We start from the raw sequence: 21,505 nt of genomic DNA, 5'->3' as shown, positions 1-21,505 counted from the left end.
CGTCTACCTTGTACCTTCTGCTCGTCTCGACGTCATGCGTCAGAAGCAACCGTGTGGAAGAGACTGCTTGTCCACTAGCCTGCGGATTGCTTCGCGTCCCGCGTCGTTACCCTCTCTTTCAACGTCTGACTTCGAAACTCGATATCTGTTTACCTGCCTACCTGCCTTATATACTTTGGTCCCGACGAAATGCGACCCTCAGGAAGCTTCGAACCCTTCCGGCTCGACTTTACACGTCTCGACTTTCTACGCGAAGGGTCGAAGCTACCAGCGTTCCGATAGAAGTTTTGTGCAATTTTTTTTTTTTTTCTCAGAATGGACATTGCGATGTATCGGGCATTCCAGGCCAACTCCACCAGTATATCAACATTTTCAGTGTGTTAAACTCTTTTTTGAGTCACAGTATAGTCCACAAAAATACTAATTTTTTCATTGTTTCTTTTTTATTCAATGATATTTTACTTGTGAACAAACAAACTATTTTTTTGGTCTACGTTTGATATAATTCTCAGAATATTCTGAAAAAGGGATTAATCTTTTTTTTCGCCTGGGAAATTTAGGATTTACATCGATCAGCTATAATAGAACTTTCTTAAAATTTCGAAAGGATTTGCGAATTTTATCTGTATCAATGAAAAAATTCTCAGCTCGGGGATATTTTAACGAAAGTTAGGGAAATGATTTATGATATTAAATTGTGTGAATTCAATATTTTCAAAGAGCTAAAGAAACTGAAAGAGAAAATTATTCCAATCTTAAGTAATGATACCGGAATAAGAAGCTACTGTGAAAGTATTTAAATACCAAAAACTGAAAAACCGTTATAAGAAAATTGACAAATAAAATTTCAAGGCTTTCAGAAAGGCCAATATTGACTACAAAAGTGTGAATCAAATGGAAAATGGCGAAGGTATAACCAACGTATAATCAAGTGCAAACCTATTGCGAATATGAGATTCCATTGCAAGGAGCAAATTGGTAAATAAATTAATGTATTTAATTTAAATCACCTTCACAGTGGGCGCGACGGTTCTCCATAGTAGAAAAAAACGTTTCCAATTAATTGAAATCTATTCACCTTGCTCCTCGAGGTTAATTTGAATAGCAGACTCCCGATGTAAAATCGTCTTATGTATCTTATGTATACATATATGTTGTATATATATGTATATATGTATGTATAATAAACATCCGCTACGATTCATCCAGTTTCTCATGCACCAAGATCCATTGCGCCGTTTTTTCCCAGGACTGAAGAGGAGCTGCCCGGCTAGTTTGCATCTGATGTCGAGGGAGGGAAAAGGAGAAGGAGGAGGAGGAGGTTTCGCGACAGCTACTAGAGGCAGTCGGGTGAAGGAGGTGATTAAAAACGGTGACGAGGAGCTAATTACCCGCAAGAGAAGGAGCGGGAGGGAGGCAGGGAAAAATACAAGCAGGAATTATGAATGGCACTCTGGTAACAAGCTCCTTCCTCCTTCGTCCCCCGCGACCGCAGGACGTAAAAGGTCCCGCGAAAATTGTTAGCCAACAATTGTTTAAACAACTCCTCGTGTGCACGTGGCATGGCACGCCAATTCTCGAATAAATTTGGCACGCAAATATGTTTCGCGTAAATATTATCATATATTCCCACGTGACACATGGACGTTCAGGTTTGACGACGCGAGGACTCACCTGCGCAACTGTATCCGTTTTTATGAAGGATGTATCCGTCTCTGCAGTCGCACTCGTACATCCCGTCGTGAAGCTCGTAGCACAGCTGTTCGCATGGTGATCCATGGCCGCATCTACCTGCAGCATTAAAGGAAAAAGAAAACAATTATTCACGTGAAATGTAGCCTGAATTTTTTTGAAACTCAAAGTAGATGCTAGGAATGACCAAAAATAATCAATTTTCTATTAAATTGATTATCTTTTTCCTCATTATGATCGAGTATAATGGATGATTATTTTTCAAACTCGATTATTTTTCCATGCAATAAGTTTTTGGTTTTTAATCTTATCGATGACGTGACACAATTTCAATTTATGTAATCAGAGTATCAATTATTATCATTGTCTTACGTATTAAGTACCGATTTAATATGATAAGTTGAAAATAAATGAATACTTTCACCTGAAATTTAAAATATCTTGAATAAAACTATAAATTGTCCAAAAACTTTACCGCTATTAAAATTACGTACTGAAATTTACAGAGTTATTGGTTTCATATGCACCGTTTCAAAAGAATACGAAATAATCGATTAATCGATCAATTTTTATCGATTCAATCGAGTCATCTTCGGAAATTTTTTTTCATTTAGTTTATATTAGTGGCCATCGCTAGCAGATAGGTAACCAAAGTATCTTCAGTTTGATAATCTGCGAAGTCTTTCAGCGAAAATACTTGGTACAATTTCGAAACGTATAAAAAATTTTATACGCCTATCGAAGAGGATTGTTTTTCACTTTTTTTTATATATCTTTACTTGACCACAGTGTGATTCGTATCAAGCACTGTGACATTATATCTTGGATATAAAATTTCGTCTGTGTTGTTAAAAAATTAACGTTAAAGAAACGAACAACTCGTGTTGAAAAATGAATATGATTGCAACGATATACGCAGTATGGATTATTAATAATCTCGTGGATCAGTTCAGGGGGGCGGTTTTGCCTCGAATTAAGGACGTACAGTCGGATCAAAAATGCTCCGAAACAAGCACATGTAAAATACGAATTAAAAAAGGGCTGATGAAGCTAATCGAGTTCAATGTATCGAAGGTGTTTCTGTGATCTAGGAGTAGATTATAAAATACTGAATTTTTTTTCATTCAAACTATTCCATTAATAAAAAATTAGATAAGTACAATATCACAATAAAAATTGAACGGTGAATTATTTTTATGCAAAATCAAACTCAGACGACTTGTGGAGAATTCGTTTGCGAATGAGATGAGATATTTTTGATTTCATGAGAAATGAAAAAAAAAAAAAAAAAAAAAACAATTCAGTTCCTCCGATGTTGTCAATATAATAAGACGTTTTGAAATTTCATCCTGCATAACGAGAGCTTTCTTTTGCATTCAAATAAAACCTATATTGACTTGAATACCAAAAAATGTCTAACTTCTAATTTCTATTTAGTCACATTTTTTACCTGACTGTACAACTCATACATTTATGAACCCCGGGAGTATCGTCAAAATCAGTATCGTCGTGTTATACTTCATAATTTTCATCGCTAAAATGCTTCCCAATTCCCACACGGCGATAAAACGCAATGATAAACATCCGTTTCAGAAAAAAACAGAGACCAAAACGAGTTGGGTCAAAGCTGTGACCGTCAAAATTGTGAATATAAAAAAAATTGTACGTTGAAGAGCAAAAGTGTATGTTCTAAAAAATAAATCCAAGAGACAATTCTTCGCGAACCGAAGAGGGAATCGATTTTTTTTATTTCTAGATATTCTTTTCTTCTCTATCGATAAAGCATGAAACGCAACACTGAAAGGGACTTTTGCGCCTGTGCTTATTAGGCGAGAGACGGTGGAGTTTGTAGGTATAGCAAGCTGAAGACTGGTTCCAATCGAGCCAACTCACCCCTCTCGATTCTCCTTCTGTGGCAAAATGAAACGAGTGGCTAACCTCCGTGGCAAGAGGAACGCGGGGAAGACGGATAAGAGGGGGTGGATCGGAGGACGGGGGTAGGGGATGGCCCAAAGAGAAAGAGATAAGAGAGAAACAGGGAAGAAAAAAGTGCGTCTAACGATCGATCGATCTCTCGGCAACCCTCGACGCCCCCTTCGTTTCTCCTTATTCCGCCCTTCTCCCATGAGCAAAGGACTAGAGAACGAACGATACCGACTTGAACGAAGGAAAAGTTCAATTGGCTGGAGGGGAGGAAGGCTCGAAATGTGATCCATAATTTTTCCTCCCCGTTCTTGCAGAGGGCCCGCAGCAGCTATTTCGTATCAACGTTCGCATAATTGGAAAATTCTTATCGCTTAGGCTCTGCAAATTCTGCCACACAGGCTTGGTTGACGGCTCGAATTCAGGCAAATTGGAGTACGGGAAATTGAAGGAAAAACAACCCTATGAAAGTTGAGGACTTTGAGAAAATTAAACTCGAGGACTGTTGGATGTTATCATTTTCGCATTTTTATTTTTTTGTTTTTTTTTATAATGAACGATAGCTGAGTTAATATTTTGCAAATTGATACAACCAGTGATGGAAAAGTAGGAAATTTTATGAAATATATTCAGTTGATCAATGAATTTCAATTCAAGTGGAAAAGACTCGGATGCGGAGAAGGATAAAAAGCGCATTCCCTCGAAAATAACTTTGCAAAAGGGGAAAAAGGAAAATTGTATCCGTAAGGATTTTCTTCGCCACATCCTTTTCTCCTACGTGCGAATAAAGTCACGCGCTCCGTACATGCTGCACGTGCAAAAAGACTCGCAACATCGCGAATCTGAGAAGAATCTTCAATATTGATGAATAAGAGGTGCGCTCGCATGAATACGAAGAATCTGTACGTAAATAAGAAATTCCCTCGTTCGTCGGAGTTTCAACTCGGATAAAATTTCGCGGTGAAAATACAGTGACGTGATACGTTGAAGCTTGCAAACTTTCGCAGATCGTAACGCTCCAATCTCTTGCGCAAATGCCGTGTTAAGCTTTTCAAGTTGGCTGAAAATTTTGTCTGAAAAAAAAATTCCGTCACATTTTTAGGTTTTACAGGACCTAAAACCGAGCTTTTCCTGACATTTTTCCTGTTCTAGTAACTTACTAAGAACCTAGATCGTTGGGTTTATGACCTCTATATTCGATTAAAATTCAATTCGAATTGAAGAAAAATATTGTGCAAGTAGAAAAAAAATTCATTTAAGTCAATTTGTTTTCTCGACTAAAAAAAGCGAGACCTGTTACCTGAAAAAATAATTTCTAATTCCCATGATAGAAAACTAATATTTTCAGTTTTTCCATGACCAGATTAAAAATCCCTTGACAATTCCAGGTTTTCCAAATTTCCCAGATGAGTGGCCATCCTGGCTTTTACAACTTGCGTTGAATATCCACCGCGAAACTGGTAAAACCTCAAACCTGCGCGCCAATCTGAATGCATGCTCGTAAAACCGGGGAAATACCGTATTGTTTTCTTTTTATTCATTTTTCTTCAATTCATTCCGCAGGCAATGTGCAGGGTGCACTTCGAACACCACGCTGAATAGTAAGTGCCGAGTGCTGAGGAGGTATTATGTCCGTTCCGGATATTATACGTATCGCGGCCACTTTGACCCGAGCAATATTGCAACGCGCCTCGGCTGTCAAAGCTCTCGAAATAATAAGCAAAAACTATGAGTGTGTGGATAGGCATCCTGCTTTTGCAACAACAACAAAAGAATTGGTTATTAATTTTTACACGCTCAACGAAAATAACTTCTATAATATAGGCGAGTTAATTAACCCGTTGAAACGAGCAGCATATTGTTGCACTTTTTTTTCGTTTTTGTTACAACGCTGTATTCGTGCAATTCAATTTCTAATAAAATTTAAATTAAACCGAACGTGCTTAAAATTATCAAATAATGCAAGTGACTGATACAAATTCACGCCTCTTGAGTAAATTTTATGAAACAGGTGATAAAGGTGATTGACTTTTTTTTCTACTATCGTGGCAAATAAAATCGCAGTTTTCGTTTTAGCCGAATTGCATGTCAACCTGACTGTGGTTAGACAGTCTCGAGATGCAAGGTACCCAGATGAGTATACGAATGTCTAGAATCACGAAGCCACTGTAAAGCACTTGTTTCTTTGAACAAGCTAGGCAGACGAGAAAACAAGCGGTGCTGCAGCCAAGGGGAGAAGCAATCGGTTCTCTTTGTAGAACAAACTCCAGAGTCGTAACGGGTTCATTATCATGTTCAGAGAGTATGTGGACGTTTTTTTTTTTTTTTTTTTTTTTTTTATTCATAGCTCCACGATTGCGAAACGGATGACTGCAGTTCTTCGTCGTTCTTTCCTCGTTTTACTTGCAGGTTTTGCTTTTTTCACCTGTGAGTAAAGTAGAGAAAGCATTGAACAAAGCATAAAAGCAAGAATCAAAAGAAAGTAAATAAAAAGAATCGTTCGGTCGAACCTCCGAAAAGATTGTTTGATTTTGTGTTGTAATTTTGATTTCATCTTTTCACCTCCCATGACTGTCGTAATTCGGATAATCCGTTGCAAATTGGCTTTTCGAAAGGTCAGGGGTTAAGATGTGCCGTGAATTTGAACGGGATTTTATTTAGTGTCATATATATATTTCTACATTATTATTATTATTATTATTATTATCGTTTATATAAAATAAACTATGCAGAGCATTACATATATGTTTACAAAATACACGGATCACTAGTGCTGCATATATTTACAGTTAATTGATAAGGGAGGCCGCCATTGGACCATTGCAGCCTGTAAATAGAGGCACTTGATTACTACATTCAACGAAATGAAAGCGGCACGGCAAAGCGGAGAGCGAATGGAAAAAATTGTTCACGTTACGAGAAGTGTAATTGGCACGCTTGTTTGCCAAATGAGTGGGCCGAAAGAGCTTTGAAACATGCTTCTTTGATCTAGAATTTTGAATGATCATTCAACCGACGGTAACGCCGGCGTAACGTCACTCGGCAATTAAGCGGTACATTAAACTTGAAATTGATTGAATCTTCCTTAGTAACTAAATTACGACGAGGCCTAAGTCCCGTGGCCGCTGTGCTTTCAGCGTAAAGATGAACCAGGACCGTATTGTACTCTTCTAATCGTAAAACCCATGGCTCGAGGAACCCTTAACTGAACAGTAATGATCGCTTCAGAGGCTGCAGGCAGTCACTTTGAAGGACATTAATTTGAGTCAAAGACGCGTGAGAAATTCTTCGAAACGAATTCTGTGCGATGGTTGAAAATAACTTGAAATGATTTTGGAAACGATTACCGAGAAGAAACTAGAAAGATAGAGACAGAGAGAGATGGTTCAGGAAATTATTTGTAATATAAACTCTAAAAAATTCTTGAAATGGAATTTCTGCGAACAGTTGGAGAAATTTTTTCTCCATGTGCGTCACGCGGTAGACTCTTCAATTATATTCGAAGTGTGTAGCGGTTGGAGATGGAGAAAAATTGCGTAAAATCTCCCGACCGAGTGGCAGGTATATGTAGATGAGTAAAAGTAAGGGTGTATAGAGGGTACAGTCAGGTGAAAAAAGTGTCGAAACATAAACGTGACGCAGAGAAAAGTATAAAAAGTCTCACTGAATCCAATCAAGTTCCATTTAATAAGTAAAACTGAGCTGTTTGTCATTAAAATCGGATAAACTGTATGGATTTCAGAATAAAAAAAATATTAGTCCAATGCGTTTTTTTTATGTTTTAAAATTTTCTATTGCGTCACAGAGTCACTTTTGTTTATAAATTAAACTTGATTGCCTTAAGTTTGACTCTCCAAGTCGTGTTTTTTCTCTGACAAATTTTTGCCTCGACTGTACGCCCCGCAAATCCTTAAAATACTCGACAATGTCCCGGTAGCAATGAGCCCGTGTCTCAGGATTCTCTCGACCTTCTTCGCAACCGCGAAGACCTGCAGGATGGTGACGAAAATATTATTCAAAGGCTGGAAGGTATAGCTGCTGTACAGACGGAGGTTATACACACTAAGATTGAAAAACAATATTAATAATTCATCCGTTTTCCATTCGAAATCCCCCGGCACGACACGACGCGACGCGATCTCCCGGAGGGAGGATTCGCGTGCCCACTTCATACTCGAGGAACCTTCGAGGGTGAAGAAACTCCGTTTTTGAGTTGGGAACCCCTGCGCGACAAGGGTGCCCTGGGAGCGTCGTCATGGCAACAACTGATACTCGGACACGAGGTCGACCTGCACCTCGAGATTCGGCATCGTCATCGTCTTCCTCTTCCTCTTCCTGTTCCCATTCCTGTTCCTGTTCCCCTTCACATCCTTCCACACTGCATCGGCTCGAATCGCTTCCCACAATACTCTCGTGAACGGACAACCCTCGACGTCCCCGACTCGACTCTCGACATCCTCGAGCACTTGATAAGCCGTGTACAGAGAAATGCATAGTGCTTGGAGGAGAGACAGTCTGCGGCTCAACGTACGCTAATCACGTTTACGGGTTGGTCATTTCGTTCCTCAGGATGTAGGTCAACGTCCCGAAGGAGCACCAAACCTATGATTTCCCTTATTGTTAGTGGTGTACATACTCTTCTGAACCATCTCTTATACCCAGACCCTACCAAAGTAGTACACACTCGACTAACGTTTAACTTATGAAGAAAATGAAGTCAACTAATCGAAAACTGACGAGGTGAGAGTAGTTGAAGCCAATATTTGACTACATGTCAACCATACGTGCCATGAATGTCCGGCAAGATTTAAATTTTATTTACAGTCAATAGTATCATCGAGCATATAGTCATCGTTTTGCCAACTTTATATCAAATTTTTCGTCTCCTGACATTATGTCTGCTTTAATTGGATAGTCAACATTTCGAGAAAGGTTCTTATTCATGGGTAGCAAAGTTTGAAGTACCAACTTAATTTGCAATTTTACAGGATCATTTCTGGCGTGAACGCATTCGAGCTAATACGCTGCTCAAAAAGACCCGATTCCAGTAGTCAATATTTCTGAAGGACGAAACTGTTAAAAAAAAAAAAAGTTGGACAGAGAAAAGTCTTACTCTCAACTTTTCTGATAACTGTTGATACTTTCCAACGTCTTCGATTCCCCCGCTCCATCGTCAGAAGAGCTACGCGTATCGACATATATATATATACATATACATGTATATACGTTTAAAATTCGACAGCGAGAAACAGCGCGCCAATTAGCGACAGTCACGATCCGATACCGAGTAAAAGTTTCCCGGTAAAAAGTTCTTTAATTGTATATAAGAAACGTGCCCCTGAAGAACCGCACCCTCTGCCGTTTGGCTGTCGACAGATAGCTTATATTCACGGCCACCCTCGGGGATGAGAAGACGTCCCCCAAAATTGTATACCTATATATATATACCGTCCTCCGCTCTTCTCGCTCTTCGACGACGCAGAGACGAAGCTTGGAAAAGTCTTGCATAGTTAATTTGAGCCTAGAGTAAAAGTACGGAACGAAGGGGAAGGGGGAGGGGGGGAGGGAGGGGAGTAGAAGTGGCTATGGAGGAGGGTCGAAGGTGGAATAAGGTGCTCCGAAATGAGGACGAGGTGAATAATAAATCAACACGACTAACTAGGCGACATAAAATAATTCCAGAACCTGCAAGATCGCAGATTAAGAGCCGAGTCGCGACTTTGCGGGTATTCGCAGCGTGTAAGACTGACCGGATGGAAAGAAACAGTGAAGAGAGTGAAGAGGGTGACGTGCCTCGAGAAATTAATTCAGCCCCGATTGATCTGGAGAATTCCTTCGAGTCGATTTAACGTTTGCTATACAAAGTCGAAGGTGTCACTGATAGCACGCGATTGGCAATCCGCTCACGTATAGAGCTAATTCAGATCCAACGTCTGAACGCGTGATCAAGTCTATTATTATCTCTTGGAAAGATCTTCACGGTCAACAGCTCCCCCCCCCCCCCTCAATGCCTTTCCACGCAAGCAATATTGTGAATAGAAGATTTTTTCCTCCCTCGCTAACAAATTACCCTGAGACGCCACCATTGTTTCGAGATAATATCATCTTTCACGCTTTCAGCTCTTCCAAATAATCCATCACGGTATATCTACACTCCAAGGCACAATTAGTGGGTATTGATTGAATCACGGACTAAATCTAGCCGTTTCGATTCGATTGAAGCGATTTTTTAGAGACTGAACTCGATCCAATTTGCGGGATAACGGAGAGATTTTTTCAATTCATGAACAGGAAATTTTTGCAAAACGACAACGACGTTTCATAGAAAGTATGTATAACATATAGAAAGAGAATCCTCTGGAATCTGCGAGGTAATAATCCGAATTCTTTCAATTTTTATGAAAAGAGATTAAGGAAAGGGGCGAGAAGGCGGTAACGGTGAAAGCCTTTGGACGGTAATCGACTGGCATTGTGATTTACGAGTGGAAAAATTGGACAGACAGAGTGGCGGGGTTGTGTGAAATATTATTATTATTTTTTTGTTCTGTTCGGAAAAAAGCCTTCCCAGAATCCCGGTAGGTATACTATTAAATTGAATTTACTGATCGAACGAACGAAGTGACAAGATGACAAATGACGACACCCATATTGTCACTTAACGGATTTATGCTTTCAACCGACTCCGCAATTAAATCGGTTCCATTCCGACGTGGAATGCGAATAATATAGCGGTGATGAAATAACATAAGAAGGAATCTTCATTCCAGCGAGAATGTGTGGATTATATAGTAATATTGCTGAAATTAGTATGCGTGAAAAGTCGTATTGCCCTCGCGCCTGTTGCGCCGATTATACTCGATGGAATTATTATGAAAATAGGCGTCATAAAAATTTTATAAAACACCTAAATAATACATGATACTCTTGCTCCCACGAGGACACGAGTGTATGCATAATAAACTGGTGCCTAAGGGTGTCATACGTTACATGTACGAAGAGAGGAAATTTTTTCAGAGACAACGAAAAACTCGGTTTTGACCGAGCCCCAAACTTGGAAGAAATAAATATTTCACTGTGTAACAAACATAATAATGCGATCAGTTGATTCATTTTTTTAACACCAACGCAAACACACGTCGTAATTAAGTCTAAAAACATCCTTTCTCTCCGTGAATACGTTGCATATTAGGTGCACTCAGGAGAGAAACCGTTCTGCGGCAAGTGTTATATGGCTTATAAAGGTTAAGCCATCCAGCTTATACTCTGACCTAACTGCAAGGTACGGATATTCAGCAATGCACTTTATGAACGCGCATCGCGTACTTCTACGTCTCCAAGACTGCAGACATTCGAGTCCCAAGCTGGTCTGGCATACGGATTACGACCGGTGGTGCTTAATGTACGACCGCGTAAGCTGCGAACTGCATGCTGCAGGTGATCAAAGACGAGAGAAATTCTATACACCTACGTGAAGTTGGGCGTGTATTAGTTCTGCACTGTGTGCCATACCGTATCAGCATCCGACTTCCATGGTTGGTATGGTCAAGTAAATTTTACGCACTCTTCGATCTTTCCAAAGGTACAAGCAGCCTCATTTTATAGCCGATTGCATCCAAAGGTGAACGAACATCTGGACTCCGATTTCACAGACAACGGCATACAATCGACACCGCGCATTAACACGAGCCTGGGGCGTGATAACGTGCGTTGGTTGAAACTGGTATTGATTTGCAATTCCTCTATGGATTGGTAATTATCGTCGAAGGCAGACCATTCGATCGTACCTGCAATAATACGCGCACACGTTTTCAACCGACATCATATCCAGAAGGATGAACAATGCATCGAAGCTCTACAGACCTGCACACCCATGTATGTGATACCGCACACAGAACTGAAGTCCCTTGTCATATATCTCGGAAAATAATAACGCGCAGTAACCCGATTCCCATGCGAACGAAAGGTCCCGTGGGACGAGTAAGGATGAGACGTGCACGGCAACACCCTGCAGTGAACGGAAAATTCCAGGTGCCTTGAATTCGAGCCAACCAGAGATGAAGACGCGCGTCAGAGGCCGGAAATTCTGTCCAACAAGCTCCGATGAGGGATGCTGTAATTGACATGACGGATTCGTTCTCTTTCCCACCGCAGACCTTGATTGTGGGATCCGAATTATGGATCCTCAAATCAGGAACCAGGTATGATTTTCATGAGCAGCATCGCTGAGCAAAATCGTGCCGAAGAAAGAGGTTGGATCTGATAAATCGAAGCTTCGGTATACCTTCGCTCGACAAAAGGAGTTCAAGTTCCCTGGCGTGACACAACGGATTATACCTTGTATTACACCCTCCGTCAATCGTTATTTCCGCACGCACGCTATTTCGTTATTGTATATACTTAATGGCATATCTTAGTCACGCTTCTATCCCAAATGACTAGCGCACTTCAAACTGTTGCGAGAAACACGTCATTTTATATTGATTTGTCTAGTGGATCAGGAGCGAGAACGCGATTCTCCTGTAAATGTTGTGATCCATAAAATATGGTTACGTGGATGAAATATGCCTGGAAGAAAAAGAAAAATCAAATGGCGTCTATTTTTCAGTAATCCAATAGATGCCTGCGACGATGTTCTGATCTGACAGTGATGAAGATTACCGGAGAGTTTATTGTGGAAGCCACAACTAATCCTCATCGATACCTCGACATCCTTCAGGGTATCCCAAAAGAAGCTTCACATCCGTTAAAACAGGCTGCGAACCATCGAGGGAACCACGATGTGGGAAAATGGGGAAAAGAAAGGTCGAAAGGTTGTCGATACTTAATTGAAGAGCCAGACGGGTGATGCGAGTATCATTTGCACTCCCCCTTTGTCCGATCATCCGTAGGTCAGCAAAGAATGGCTTCCGTATGTTTGGCGCTGCCGGGTTTATGTTTGGCTTCGCTTTCCACCAATGCTGCCTTTTGACGAAATCGACAAGCAACACCGAAACGCGAATCCTTAGACTATAATTTACGTAGGATACCATATCATCATCCAGCCACTCGGAATTCACCCCCAAAGGATCACCGTCAACGTACGTCGACCACTGGTCAAAGCAATCACTCGTACCGTTATCCTTATAATCGTTCGATGAGGATGATTGGTTAGAGTGTGATGTCCCGGGGTGAAGCAAGTGCGATGAACCTCAACCACGTTGCGAAGAGGACGATGCGACGAGCTGAATTGACAAATAACAAGGGCACCCCACTGAGGTGAACTCGTAACAAAGTTACTCACGCGACGTATGAATGGTGTGGGTGACGGGCTGGCGTATAGATCGCGGGGGTGAATCATTCCGACGGAATCTACCCAGCAGCATCTCTCCTCGTAATGAGCTTCAAGGGAAGAAGAACGTTTTCTTGCCAAGTTCGTTCAGCTCGGCGAAATGGGAATCGCATCTCGTGACAATAATTGATGTGTTTTCGTTTCGCGGTTATACGAGAGGATCCGGCTACGGATTACCGCGTTTCAATATCTCGTCACTAATAATTCTCACAGATTCATCACTTTCGCACACATGAAATTCGGCCGAATATCTTCCCTCAATTCCTTCGTATAAAAATTTCATTCAAATATAAAATTGTCCAGCCTGCATATGATAGGTCTGTTTATTTTCAACTATTCTCTAGGCTTGTATCACTCCGTTCGATACTCCAGCAATGCCTCGCCGTCTGGGGGAAAGAAGCCATTCGTAGTCACGGATCGTTTGGGAAATTGATTCGGTCTATTTAAATCGATACCCATATCGGGGGTGTTGAATTGACTTGATCTGAAGTCATACTTCATCCTTTGAAAAAAAAAAAGAAACTAACTTCTGTCAGAGTCGCCTGAACCTACGTGTAATAAAATATGTAATACGCCTGTCTAATGGGCGCCAGCATGTGGAAAGGAAATTTTCTGATTGATGTGATGTATCAGAGGACGAGTCTCATTTCCACGACCTCCATGGCACGCCACGTCCTCCGGCTCGAGTGGGTACCCAGACTTCGCTTCACCTAGACCTGTGTAATCCACGCGTATACAAGAGTCGACGAGAAGGGCGCAGCCTCGAGAAAATCTCACGTAGTCGTCACTTTGTCACGCGTTCGATGATCTCGCACGAGCTTCCGTATCACGTACGGTACGCCATCTTTTGCCTTCTATAATATCAGGCAATTTTCATGACAGAAATCACGGAACGTTTCTTATTATTTCATACAAAATTGTAAATATGTAAAGTTTTTCGTAAGGAATTACCAGGCTTCGTTGAAAATTGTAATGTTGTCAAATGTTGAGCTCCATAAATTCAGTCACGTTCGGGTTTGTACCGTGAAAAATGTCATTGAGCTTGATATTGGTTGTTTTTGGCTTAAACAATTTAGTTTCATTTGATGCCAAAGAATATATCCAAACGATTCATTCCCATCGTTCGGACTTTTCTTGATGTTATAAAATTATTTCATTACAAAATGGCGTGTACATACAATGTCATTTTCTCGGTACCGCAGTATAAAATAATGTGCTAAAATCATTGAAACGCTGTTCAATCTGCGATGAAACGGTACAACTTTATACGGATGAATTTAGTAACCTTAAAGTAACGATATGAGAGAAAATTTTAAAGTAATGTCTTTCAATGAGTTGGCTTTTCAGAATTAATGTAAATTTTGTTTACAATGGCTAACTAAATTTCGTAAAGTCATAAAGCTGCGAATTACCGATTTTCCCTAGGATGCATCGTTATGGTAAAGCCGCCAACTTTCATTCTCATGCAATTCATATATTTACCATTAAATTTGATAAGTTCTTCCGAACTATTAGTATCGATTCTAGGCAATCGCGTGTAGAATTATGAGAGAACAATGGCCTGTATTACACGATACAGCTGTTGTGTCTAATCTCAATTGACAGTCGAGGGCTGACTTGATTATTCGAGCGGCATGATTCCGGACAAGGGTAGTAGGAGCACACATACCTGCTAGGCGTCGTTAATTTTCCATTGACTAATTACGCACGGCTCGTCTGACGCCGGTCAATTGAATTTCCCGATACCACGTGCATGCCGAGGCTGTCCAGTATATGTGCAGGGTACGTATAACCCAGAAGACCACACGCCTGGCCGTGCTTAAACCCACGCGTGAACCAGAACTCGATCCCCGACATTTGCAGAAGAGGCGCCGGCGCGCCCCGCCATTAGCCGAAGCGAAAAACGACCGTCCCGGGACTCCCTGAACCTACCAAATCGACCGTTAGGCCACATTCAATTGTTCTCGCGGCCCGACAGTGCTGCCAACAATTTTCAAAAATTTATCACCCCTCCCCCCTCCCTTGCCAAAGGTTCGAGTCAATTTTATTAGTTCGCCGATTCCACGCGTCGAATAAATCGAGACCCATCAGGAAAATGAGGGGTGAAGTTGGTAACGTGTTTAGGAAAAATCGTTGTTTTGCACCTTTTACAGAATTTCTGAAATTTATTAAACCACGATGCAGACAATATATCTACTCTTATTTTCAAAGGCTAACTCGTTAATTTAAAGTCATTAGAAAATTGCGCATAATGACTTGCTTTCCGGATGTTTCGTTACGTCAGCGCTACTAACTTCAGCATCATTCAATCGGGATGAATGAAACCCAAGAATTCAGGACCCGTTTTGCGTCGACGACGCAACGGTCAAACATCAACATCGTGCGATCGTATCAGCGTGATATCGATCGAATTATTTGTCAATCACTGATTTTGATCAGACACTCGAACGTCATTGGGTGTTTGAAGAGGCGTTGATAAAATTTCCTCAGGTCCGATACCACTCGAATTGATCTCGATCTTCACCGAAATAGGGTTAGGATTATTCCAGCAAGATACTGTCCTAATATTTGATCTCGGAAATTGGTACGACAGAAGTTTGGCCACATAAAGTTATCGTTTTGTCCCATTTATTAACCGTTAAATACCTTTGCAAGGAACAAAGGAATTCAACAAAGTGTGTAACGCTTAAAAAAAAATCTCGCAATGTATTTATTCGAGTCAAATCGTATCACCTTCCTGCAGGGCTGTTATTCGTTCCCGATCGAACCAGGCGAGGAGTATGGCCGATGTAAACGGTCACCTCTACGAGCAGTTGGGTCATGGATTTTCCATTTCCACGGTCACTTGGTGACCTGGGCCCCGGCGAGTAACCCGCGTATTGAATTTATCGAACGAGGTTGGAAAATGCAGGTCGAAATTCCATTTCCTTTTCCCAACTTTAACTTGAAAGCTTCCTTCCTGACCATTACACGTTCCGTATTTCACACGCCGCGGGGTTCCAAAATACTTACCCAACATCGCAATTTTCAGCCCATCGTATAAGAGCAGAACGTAGAATATAAATAAGCAGAAGTGCAGGTTGAGAATACAAGCGTCCGATTCCAGGACGTAATGATATTCCTTTCTGCGCTCTCGTGCACTTCAACAAATCCGTTTTCCTTGTCAGTGTTTCCTTTTCAACATCCCGTTACGTCCACGTCTAGGGACAAAATTCTAGCAGAATCTTGAATCTTTATTTTATCCCGTTGTCGTTTCGAGTGCTGCACAATATAAAACCGCAAAGAGGGAAAATCTGACTGTCAGACTCACTTGTGACTCAAGTTCTTATGACGGCATTTCGTAACAAACTAAACCAGAGGGTCTTTTGTTGCAACGGGTATCTCTCTATTTGTCCCAGGATTTTCCCTGCTGCAGCGATATGGAAGCGATAGATATCTCAGATTCGATCCCTTTCGGATGAGGCCACTGATGGAATTGCCAAAAGACGAAGGAACTCGGTAACTCCCATCGAGCCCTCTCGACTTAGCCGCCGGGACTCGACGCCTGGAATAACAGACTCAGCAGGCAGAGTAAAGTCTTTGTAGCTTCTGAATAGCCAGGACGCCCCGTCGTTGATCCCAGATCCTGCACTCGAGCTTTGGTCTTCGCTAGGTTAATGCCACTAATTCGATTCCCGAATTTCATCTCAAGATTCCCGCCCCGCTATCACAGTCCGCGACACTTTGAATTCTGCCGAGTGGAATAAGGGAGCGAAAAATATCCTCTTCTTTACCAATTTTATCGAAACTAAAGTAGTTGACGGAATAACGTCCCTCGATTGATAAAAGAGAGAAAGGTTTTTTCCCGTTTCTTTGCGGAATTCTGTCAATATTCTTATCAATCACGATCACGTATAGATACTATTATTCATCGAGTTGATAAAAATGGAGAGATATAGTAAACTTGATGGGGAAAATTCGTTGAACAAGTGAGGTGTTGGGGAAGAAGATCGCGGCATCACACGAATTGACAAAACCCATCAATTCTCGTTAATGTCGTTGTGGATAATTGACAAGATCTGATTGCCGTTTCATCTCCGTCTGCACATCAATATCAGAACCTTCACCTCGTTCGACGTCGCGTTTAATACCCAACCCCAGTGCCCCAAAAAATTCTCTTGCACCCTCCGTTCTAATTTGAAAGGTAGGTATAAAAATTTCTGATAACGAAATTTCCTCGCAAGCCATGATTGAAAAACTTTTTTCTCTCGACGTATAGGTGTACTTCGTGATCTTCATCGCCAAACTTGAAATTTTTCCACACTTGCACACAGCAGATATATTATAATTATGAGGACCGGAACTCTTTTCGTTTCTGTAAATATAAGATATTGCTTGAAAATTTTTTCATACGCTTTACTGCAGAGACCAGATTCGAAACCATCGTAAAATCTCTCCCATAAAAAACATGTAAGTACCTACAATTATCTACTTTTACAGTTATCTGGTAATTTACTGTCATAATTCCCGAGACAAACGTCATTACGAGGTCGGGGGGGTTGCAGCTTGGACGGTCTGAAATCATAACTATTTGTAGGTTCTTTTTTAAGAAAGAAAATGAAAACACTTAAAGCAATTTCAGTCTGAGGGCTTTATTATTTATAGTTTCAAGACCATTTTAGATTCTTTCACTGAAATTAATACGACGAACGACTCCGAACTCGAGGGCTTTTGCAATGGCGCATCACCTGACGTCACCAACATATAGCAGAGAGAAAAATTTTGTTCAATTAAAAACACTTTTTCAGGCTCGAGCTCGTAGCCCAAATGAAAAAAAAAAAATTCCCGTATACATACGATTATAAAGCAAAAATTTCATTTTCAACAAAAAATTCCCGTATACATACGATTGTAAAGCAAAAATTTCATTTTTAACAAAAAATTCCCGTATACATACGATTATAAAGCAAAAATTTCATTTTCAACAAAAAATTTTAGGATTGAAATTAAAAAATCTAGCCACGAGCTCGAATCGATTAAGAAGTGTTAAAGATTGTGTCAAAATTTCAAGTCTATCGGATTAAAATTGACCGAGGAACATGTGCTACCGAATTTAAAAAGGTGGTCGTTCGCTACTGATATGCGCCATGCCGCCATTTTGTTATTAATCTCAAAGTAAAAATTGTAAATGTTCTTGAAACCATAAGTAATAAAGTCCTCAAACTCAATTTGCTCTAAATGTTTTCATTTTCTAACCCCCCCCCCCCCCCCCCTTTATAAGTATAATAATAAAAGTTGGAGCTTCTCGGGGGACAAAGTAATGGAAACACAGAGGGCGAAGAAACGGAGTTTGCTAAGACGGTGGTGCAGCGGAACGAGGGAGTGTAATTATTGCCCTGTAGTTTAATTTTCCCGCGCAAACTAATAGCTGGACGAGTATACCTAAAAGCGAGCGCCGCATGAAAGTTGCATTGAAAATTCAACATCGCTGGATGTAATATCGAGCCGTGCTGTTGTTGTCTCTCGCAATTTTTCCTCGAACAACACTACCCTAATACCAGTTCAGCTTAGTCCCACACCAAAAACCATCAGCTCCTGGCGTTTCATCCGAATCCGGAAACCGCCCACGAGTTTGGTATTATAGACCCCCTAAAGCCGCGTTGTTTACAAACATTTGATCCCCGGGACAAAGCTCTGTTTTCACTTTTCGCGTTATACCTTATACAGCAGAGCGCAAGGTGAGAACTTAACAGCTTTTCATCAAGGGAATTCACCGCGGGGAAACCTCATTTTCTGTAAACGTGTAGAAATTTCACTCGAGCACGCAGCGGCCCGAGCTTTCACCTCATCGCCGAGCTTTTTGTTGGGTGCCTGTTATACGGTCTATTCGCAAGTGTCCGGCGCATTCCGAAAAACCCTTCTGGGATTCGCGCCAGTCGAGGTCCCCGACTGACATTTACCTGCTCACCCTTACATTCGATATTTATAAACGTGTAAGCTCACATCCGGGGTTGTTTATCAGCCTGGTGGACGTTTCATGCGGATCAATTCACTCCATATGGTTCATAGTTGTAATTCTTCTCCGGCAGTCGACGTTCGATTCTAAATATACGTTTCCGAACCGCGCGATAAATTTTACTCCAGTATTCGTACAGCTGTCTCGATTCAAGGTAATTAATTGACGTGAAGTATTAATGAATTCACGCCCAACGTCCCGGTGGTACAAGCACGTATAATTCTTCGAAATCGACTACAAGTGATATCATCGACACCCAGCGCTCAATCGTTCCCGAAATATCCGTGAGCATAATAGTTTATTATAATATTCCATCACTAGGTGTGATTCCAATTCAGGGTGAATAATCAAGTAATTACTAAAAGTCATAAACGAACAACAAGTAACAGAAAACTGAAGTCATTCGATTTACTGTGTATGAAAAACCGAGAAAATCAATTTCGTACGTTCAAAAATTGTTTAAATGTCAACGTTGAGTGAAACATTTCACGTTTTAATCAAATGAAACCATTCTCTCCGATCTAATCAATATCCAGGGAAACCTCAACTCTGGGAACCTTTCTATCGGTGGTTTGGCTACGATGCGTAGAAACAGCAGAGAGACAGACGCACGAATCAGAATGGATGTAGAAGTATGGAATAAAACAACGAAACAACAAAAGGACGAGCGCTAACGAGCGCTGATATTAATTGCGCCGAGGCCATTAGCAAACGAGGCCTGCTGCACGGATTCATTCGCCCTCGTGAATTGTCCCAAAACTAGAAACGTGAGGTGTGGTGTCTGTGTGCCAGCTCCAGTGATATCTACGCGTTTAACTCGAAATTGTAATGCTCAACCCCTTCGGTTATATGTTCCTGACAAACTGTCCGCAATTAGTCGTTTTTCAAATTAATGGAATCCTCAAAAATCGGACTGGAAAAAAGTGGCAACATCAAAAATTCATAGAATTAAATAACTCAGAATGTACAATAGGTTCCATGTCTCTGGATTGAACATTTTCTGCCTTTATAATTAGTTCCTGAAAGACAAATTCAGAGACGTGAACTGCTCCGGGGATGAAAAAATTTTCAATTTTCAGATCTCACCACGTCGTGAAATATTGTACGCGGCAAAGAAACGCTCAGACAATGTCGACTAGGTATTTCCATATTTCGATAAAAACCGGATATACAAGGAACGTTTTCAAAAAATTATTCATGCATCCAGCTGACTCATGCATGGCACCGCACGTCAAGTTTATTAGTGCGAGGCGTTTCGCGGTGAATTTTGAAGATGCACAGTACCATACAGTAACTAAAATGTCGGCTTGAAATTGATCGTTACTTATGCTTCAAAAATAGAGAGTTTTATTTTCACTTAAAAAACATTATAGTAACAGGAAATAAAACAGTGATAGGATATCAAATTTTCGGAAGTAAAAGCTTTTCCCAATTTTCTAGTCTCAAATATTAGGTGTAATTTTTTTTCTCTCTCATTTTTTGATACACAGATATTTTGGGTGGTATAGTATGATGCAGATCTTTCGAAATCAAGGTCTGTAAATTTTCCGCAAATTTTTTCCTCGTCCCAAAATTCTCACGGAAGAATTCCTGCTGTTTCCAGGACTTCCGTTGCGGTTTTTAATAAAAAATATCTAATTTATAATACAACTATCTGACGGAATAACTCACCTTGGAAGGCTGCCTCGAACGTAGCTTTATCCTCCACAGGATTTTGGGCGCATAATTCGAGGGCAAGGTGCCCAAAAATCACAAAAAACCAACACAAATGTCGAGCCATTGTCCACCGTATAACATATACACTGATATTGTTTGACCGGAGGTAGATGAAACGTATAAGAAGCAATGAAAAAAAAAAAAAACTGCTGAACTCAAAATAAAATCACTAACGATGCATTATCGAAGAAACTATCGTTCACTCTTCGCGTTCACAGAACAACGTTAATCCTGTTCCTTTTCTTTAACTCGCTATTTTTTCACGTTCGTTTTAGTAGTAGAAATGAAAACTGGAAAAATCTCACTCTGAACGTCCGTTTCTATTCACCACAACGTTCGCTCATTGTCAGTGCCGTCTACCTGTGTACACGAATTTTTACTCTCTACTCGACGACTCGCTCTCTCACCTCCTCGACACCCTCTTTCGCTTTCCCGCTACGTCTACTACTACTACTACTTCTACTACGACTGCTACTACTACTACTAAACTATTCAGTTTTACACGGAGCTGGAAAAGCTTGCAAGCACTGGAGTAACACTGGAGTAAGATATCGTCGTACGTCAAAAATCACTCGACGCTGTCATTGTTATTATAATGATGATATTACGATTATTTATTTTTGTTCCATTTCGTTGTTACACCAAAAAAGAAGTCAAAAGTTTTCCAATTACTCCAGCCTCGATTGTTGAATTGAAAAATTGTTCATCGCTGTCCAGTTGCAGGGAATATGTGAAGGGAAAACGAACTCGAGAAATGAGATATCGTTTCGATTCTCTAATCTCAACAAATCGTCGATCGCAGATTAATTAATAACAGTTGACACCATAGATAAACGAACTCGTCTATTACC

The 21,505-nt window shown here is 40.7% G+C and overlaps 1 protein-coding gene across 1 annotated transcript in view; it reads right to left on the bottom strand.

The window, feature by feature from the left end:
* The window catches only part of LOC124416020 (pikachurin), a 66,218-nt gene extending 45,327 nt beyond the window's left edge, over positions 1-20,891 (bottom strand). Inside the window, exons 1-2 of the mRNA XM_046896836.1 lie at positions 20,610-20,891; positions 1,675-1,791 (exon numbers count right to left, since the gene is read on the bottom strand). Coding sequence (XP_046752792.1) covers positions 1,675-1,791; positions 20,610-20,718 — 226 coding nt within the window. The 5' untranslated portion in view covers positions 20,719-20,891. The remainder of the gene's footprint in view (positions 1-1,674; positions 1,792-20,609) is intronic.
* Between the last annotated feature and the right edge of the window lie 614 nt (positions 20,892-21,505).

This window comes from Diprion similis, chromosome 2 (assembly GCF_021155765.1).
Source record: "Diprion similis isolate iyDipSimi1 chromosome 2, iyDipSimi1.1, whole genome shotgun sequence".
Lineage (NCBI taxonomy): Eukaryota > Metazoa > Arthropoda > Insecta > Hymenoptera > Diprionidae > Diprion > Diprion similis.
Note: the sequence above shows the minus strand (reverse complement) of the source record. Positions and strands in the feature narration are given on the sequence as shown.